Genomic DNA, 6,224 nt, shown 5'->3' with positions numbered 1-6,224 from the left:
GCAGAGGCAGAAGGATCGCTGGAGCCCAGCAGGTCGAGGTTGCGGTGGCCGGGAGCGGCCACTGCACTCCAGTTTGGGCGACAGAGTGAGACTGCAACTGAAAAAAAAAAAAAGAATAAAACCCATTAGCCAGTTGCAGTGGCTCACGCCTGTGATCCCAACACTTTGGGAGGCAGAGGCAAGAGGACTACCTGAGTCCAGGGATTCGAGACCAGCCTGGGCATCATAGTGAGACCTTGTCTCTACCAAAAATAAAAAAGTAAGACTGTGCGCAGTGGCTCACACCTGTAATCCCAATACTTTGGGAGGCAAAGGCAAGAGGATTGACTGAGCTCAGGAGTACAAGACCAGCCTGGGCAACTTGGTGAGACATTGTGTCTACAATAAATAAAAAAATTAAGCCGGGCTTGGTGGCTCAGCCTGTAATCCCGCGCCTTTGGGAGGCTGAGGTGAGTGGATTGCCTGAGCCCGCGGGTTCGAGACCCACCTGGGCAGCGAGACCTCATCTCTACAATAAATCAAAAAATCAGCCAGGTGTGGTAGTACATGCCTGTAATTCCAGCTACTTGGAAGACTGAGGCGGAAGGATCGCCGGAGCCCAGCAGGTCGAGGCTGCGGTGGCTGGGAGCGGCCACTGCACTCCAGTCTGGGCGACAGAGCGAGACTCCAACTCAAAAAAAAAAAAATTAGCCAGGTGTGGTGGTGCATGCCTACTTGGAAGGTTGAGGTGGAAGGATGGCCTGAGCCAAGCATTTTGAGGCTGTGGTGGCCATGAGTGTGTCACTGCACTCCAACCTGGGTCACAAAGTGAGACTCCAACTCAAAATAAAAAGAATAAAACCTCCATGCAATGGTGTGTGACTGTGTGTGTACATTCTGGAGTCTGGGTAGGGTCTGTGCTTGGCTGGTCATATGATCTTGCATGTGTCTTTGTTAGGTGATATGAGGGAATACGGGCCCTGGGCCCCTGCCTGCCTGTGGCTGCTGGGAGCACCCTGAGAGTGTGAGAGCTGAGAACCTGGTGTGTCAGTCCATCTGCCTTATATCTGCGAGGGTGGCAAGTTGTCAAACTAGGTGTGTTTTGTGTGACTCCGGAAGCCTTTGTGACATTGTGGACTGCCCTCTGTGTCATTGTGGTTGTGTGAGGCTGTTTTTAGGAAAGCTGAATTTGTGTCTGGGTTTCTATGTGCATCTCTGTGGTTACAGGTGACTGTGGAGTGACCAAGCCTCACTGAGCACTGTGTGAGTGTGTGTGTGTGTATGTGTGTGTGTGTGTGTGTGTGTGTGTGTGTGTGTGTGTGTGTGTGTGTGACTGGGGAGGAGACAGTCTGGTCCCTGTCCCCTACCCTAGCTCCAAGTTCCAGATCACTTGGACCTGCCAGTGAGTGGGAGAGGGGACAGGGAAGGACAAGGGAGGGAGGACAGGCAGATTTCTCCCCCTGCACTAAGTAACAAACTGGTGGGACTTCTCCAAAGTCCTGAGGCTGCAGCCCAGCCAAGGGGGGAGGGCTAGGGAGGGATTGCCCACGCCCACTCCCCAGCCCCTCCCACCCAGGGTCTGGCTGCAGCCCCACCCAACACCGAAGCCACCCGCCCATTCTGTTCCCGTCCCGGAGTATCCCAGTACCTGCCACCTTCAGCACAGGTAAGGAAGGTCCAGGCCTGGAGGAATAGGGGACCCTGGGGGCATGAGGGACATGCGGGTAGGAATCCATTCAGCATTCCCCTGTGGTGGGGGGTGGAGTGCTTGGAAGGAGGAGACCAGAACAAGGAAAGGTCAAGGTGGATCCGGGAGAAGGGAAATCAAGGAGATTTGGGGTGTTCATAAGTGTAAAGTGGACAGGCTGGGACAGGGGCCTGGGGAGCAGCGCCTGAGGGACTAGAGGTTTAGGGACAGGGCTCCAGAAGGAGTGCAGAGGGAAAATGGGCCAATATTGGGAGCTGGCAGAATGGAAGGGGAGAGCCAGAAGTGGGGGCTGCAGGAGGGGAAAGGAGGGGGTTGGAGCCCTAGAACCTAGAAACCGAGGCTCTGGGAAGTGGAGGATACGGTAGGTGGTGTCCAGGTGAGGGGAAGGGATCAAGTAGAGGGAGCAGACTGTGGACCCAAGGGTCTGGGTGCGGGGGATGGAAAGGGAAAAGGCTGGGGCCAGAAATGCAGGAAGGGGACAACCTGAGGTGGGAGCTGGGGCTGGGACCCAGCAGCATCAGGAAAAGGCAGAAACCTGGGCGAGGGCTAGGACCGAGGAGGTGGCCGGCTGGGAACGAGTGGGGACTCTGTGCTCAGTTAGCCCGCTTCTCCCCACCCCTACGCCTTACCCGCAGCTCCCAGTCTGGCCGCTCCCAGCCTCTTCTCCCTCCGCCTCGCCGACCGGAGCCACGATGACCGTCACCTACACGGCCCGAGTGGCAAACGCCCGCTTTGGTGGCTTCTCCCAGTTGCTGCTGCTGTGGCGCGGGAGCATCTACAAACTCTTGTGGCGGGAGCTGCTCTGTTTCCTCGGGTTCTACATGGCACTGAGTGCCACCTACCGGTGAGGCTGCACTGGCGAGGTGGGGCTTGAGTTCTAGGAGAGGGGAGCGGCTGGGAGAAGGGGTGGTGTAGGGGCTTGCCTGTGACCCCGTGACCCCCATTCCATAGCTTCATGCTGACAGAAGAGCAGAAGCGCTACTTCGAGAAGCTCGTCATTTACTGCGACCAGTATGCCAGCCTCATCCCAGTCTCCTTCGTGCTTGGTGTGGTTGAGCCCCTGAGTCCCCCATGTCCATGTCCCCGAGAAACCCATCTCTAGTTATGCCTTTTGGAGACCTCTATTCCTGCCCCTCTGAGACTGCCCCCTCAAATCCAGCCCCTCCAGTTCCCCATTTCTGGATCTTCACCGTGAAGATACCAGGTATCACCCTGAGGTGCCTGCTTGAGAGCTCCATCTCACCCACAGATGTATTCCTGTCACCTCGGGGATTCCCGCCTGTGTCTGTGTGTGATTACCTGTGCCCAGCCCAGCCCTCCAGGATCCCATATGACACCATCCTCTCAAGACCAGCCCGGGGCATTTCTTGACAAGTCCTGGTCCCCAGTCCCCAGTCCCCAGCGACTTCATGTGACCCCGGCCTCCCTCCCACCACATGATGGGGTGACCAGCCTGCCCAAGGCTCCCTGGTGTAGACCCTAAGTCCAGCCCCTTCAGGAGTTCCTGGTTCAGGGTCCAGTGTGTGTGCTGTCACAAGCCTGCCCGGGGGGGGGGCTTTGATGTATACCTCCACAAACCAGATGTTTCCGGTCCCCATGCCCCCAGCGAGTGGCTCCCTATGACGAGGGTGACAACCTGCCCGTGTGCCCCAAACATGGGCCCTGTGTTTCCATCCCCAATCCCCCAACCCAGCTGACTCCAGGTAGCCAGAGGCACCCGGATTGCTCTAGCACCTCGGACCTCAGTGCCGGACACCCCAGTTCCCAGCCCAGATGGCCTTGCGTGGTCAGGGCGACCAGCCTGCTCAGGTGTCCTTTACGCAGTCCCTATGTTGGCCCTCTTCCCACGAGCTGGTGTGCCCACTGAGCCCCATTTCCCACTGGCCTGCAGGCTTTTACGTGACGCTGGTAGTGCACCGCTGGTGGAACCAGTACCTGTGCATGCCGCTGCCCGACGCGCTCATGTGCGCGGTGGTGGGGATAGTGCACGGGCGCGACGAGCGTGGCCGCCTCTACCGGCGCACGCTCATGCGCTATGCGGGGCTGTCAGCGGTGCTCATCCTGCGCTCGGTCAGCACCGCGGTCTTCAAGCGCTTCCCCACCATCGACCACGTGGTGGAGGCGGGTGAGTCCCCTGCCACCGGCGGGGCGGGGGCGGGGCACGGGCGGGGGGCGAAGGGGGGCACCCCTGACCTCGCTCCTCCTAGGGTTTATGACTCGCGAGGAGCGCAAGAAGTTTGAGAACCTGAATTCGTCCTACAACAAGTACTGGGTGCCCTGCGTCTGGTTCTCCAACCTGGCGGCGCAGGCCCGGCGCGAGGGCCGTATCCGCGACAACAGCGCCCTCAAGCTGCTGCTCGAGGTGGGCCCCGGCTGGGGAGGTTCGTGCCTATGTGGATGGGGAGGACCAGGCGAGGGGCTTCGCGCCTGTAATCTCAGCACTTTGGGAGACGAGGCGCAAGGATCGCTTGAGCCTAGGAGTCCGAGATCAGCCCGGGCAACATGGCGAGACCCCGATCTCTAACAAAAACAAAAAGAAATCCAGGCGCGGTGGCGCACGCCTGTAGTCCCGGCTACTTGGTAGGCTGAGGCGGGAGAATCGCTTGAGTCCAGGAGTTTGAGGTTGCAGTGAGCTATGTTCAAATAATAATAATAATTAATAATAATAATAATAATAATACCACCAGGGGAACTGTTCCTCTGGAGTGTCAAGGGCAGCCGGCCACAAGCCTCCCACGAGACAGATGCCTTACCTAGGATCCCCCAGGTGCACACTGGCCCCCATGGGACAGCCCCTAGGCACGTACTCACACTCCAGGTGTACCAGACACTCCACCTGGAACCCCCAACTATCCTACCAGATGCCCACCTCCTACCAGATGCCCACTCGCCTCCATCCCAGGTGTCCACGCTTAATCTCCGCGAATGAGCTCACATTTCAGCCCCCTCACGACGTGCTTTCTTCCCCTCCCCCAGGAGCTGAATGTGTTTCGGGGCAAGTGCGGGATGCTCTTTCACTATGACTGGATTAGCGTGCCCCTGGTCTACACCCAGGTAACCCCGCCGTGCCTCCGCTTATATTCGGGCTCAAAGGGAAACTGAGAGCCAGCTGAGACCATCACAGTGACGCCCGAGCCTAGCCCGGGTCTCTCAATGACCCCCTGAGGCCTGCCCTGCACCCCCAGGTGGTGACCATCGCAGTGTACAGCTACTTCCTGGCTTGCCTCATCGGTCGCCAGTTCCTGGACCCGGCTCAGGGCTACAAAGACCACAACCTGGACCTGTATGTGCCCATCTTCACCCTCCTGCAGTTCTTCTTCTACGCGGGCTGGCTCAAGGTGGGTGGGGCCTGGAGGCCGGGATTCCGGAGGCGGGGCGGGCAGGGGTTCTCGAGGTTCCGCTCGATCACCCCCCTCTCCACTCAGGTAGCGGAGCAGCTCATCAACCCCTTCGGAGAGGACGACGACGATTTTGAGACCAACTTTCTGATCGATCGCAACTTCCAGGTGAGATTCCCCGGAACGTCTCAGGCCGTCCTGCTCCCGCCACCGACGAGACTTGCCCGGGCCTCGCCGGAACCATCCTGCGCTCTGCGGGTCCCACGCTTCCACCCACCCAGAGGGGTCCACCCAGTGTCCCCGGCGCGCTGCCCCACCCCGCCCCTCGCCTGTCGTGCTTGCACCCGCAGGTGTCGATGCTGGCCGTGGACGAAATGTACGACGACCTGGCCATGCTGGAGAAGGACCTGTACTGGGACGCGACCGAGGCGCGCGCCCCCTACACGGCGGCCACCGCCTTCCTACTGCAACAGCCCTCCTTCCAGGGATCCACCTTCGACATCACGTGAGCCCGAGGGGCGGGGCTTGTGGCTTCGCGGGGCGTGTCCGATTGAAAGGGCTAAAACAGACTAAGCGCTGGAGGTTGGGGGATCAACGCTAGTCTCTGACCGGGCCCGGTGGCTCAGCCTGGCATCCCAGCACTTTGGGAGGCCGAGGCGAGTGGATTGCCTGGGTTCGAGACCAGCTCGCGCAGCTTGGCGAGACCTAGTCTCTACAATAAATAAAACATTAGCCGGGCGTGGTAGTGCACGCCTGTAGTTCCGGCTACTAGAAAGGCTGAGGCGGAAGGATCGCTGGAGCCCAGCAGGTCGACGCTGGAGTGGCGGTGAGCGTGCCACTGCTCTCCAGCCTGGGCGACAGAGTGAGACTCTGATTCCAAAAAATAAAATAAAATAAAATAAAATAAATAGCCGGGCTCGGTGACTCAGCCTGTAATCCCGCGCCTTTGGGAGGCTGAGGTGAGCGGATGGCCTGAGCCCGCGCGTTCGAGACCCGCCTGGGCAGCGAGACCTCATCTCTACAATAAATCAAAAAATCAGCCGGGCATGGTAGCACGCGCCTGTAATTCCGGCTACTCGGAAGGCTGAGGCGGAAGGATCGCCGGAGCCCAGCGGGTCGAGGCTGCGGTGGCCGGGAGCGGCCACTGCACTCCAGTCTGGGCGACAGAGTGAGACTCCAACTCAAAAACTGCAAAAAAA

At 59.2% G+C, this 6,224-nt stretch overlaps 1 protein-coding gene across 1 annotated transcript in view; it reads left to right on the top strand.

Moving 5' to 3' along the window:
* The first annotated feature begins 2,355 nt into the window (after nt 1-2,355).
* BEST2 (bestrophin 2) overlaps nt 2,356-6,224 on the top strand; it is a 4,461-nt gene continuing 592 nt past the window's right edge. Inside the window, exons 1-8 of the mRNA XM_008049037.2 lie at nt 2,356-2,531; nt 2,639-2,733; nt 3,579-3,812; nt 3,895-4,049; nt 4,664-4,741; nt 4,873-5,025; nt 5,113-5,193; nt 5,376-5,530. Coding sequence (XP_008047228.1) covers nt 2,380-2,531; nt 2,639-2,733; nt 3,579-3,812; nt 3,895-4,049; nt 4,664-4,741; nt 4,873-5,025; nt 5,113-5,193; nt 5,376-5,530 — 1,103 coding nt within the window. The 5' untranslated portion in view covers nt 2,356-2,379. The remainder of the gene's footprint in view (nt 2,532-2,638; nt 2,734-3,578; nt 3,813-3,894; nt 4,050-4,663; nt 4,742-4,872; nt 5,026-5,112; nt 5,194-5,375; nt 5,531-6,224) is intronic.

Source organism: Carlito syrichta, unplaced genomic scaffold (assembly GCF_000164805.1).
Source record: "Carlito syrichta isolate Samal-C Ts95f unplaced genomic scaffold, Tarsius_syrichta-2.0.1 Scaffold130461, whole genome shotgun sequence".
In the NCBI taxonomy this organism is placed as follows: Eukaryota; Metazoa; Chordata; class Mammalia; order Primates; family Tarsiidae; genus Carlito; species Carlito syrichta.
Note: the sequence above shows the minus strand (reverse complement) of the source record. Positions and strands in the feature narration are given on the sequence as shown.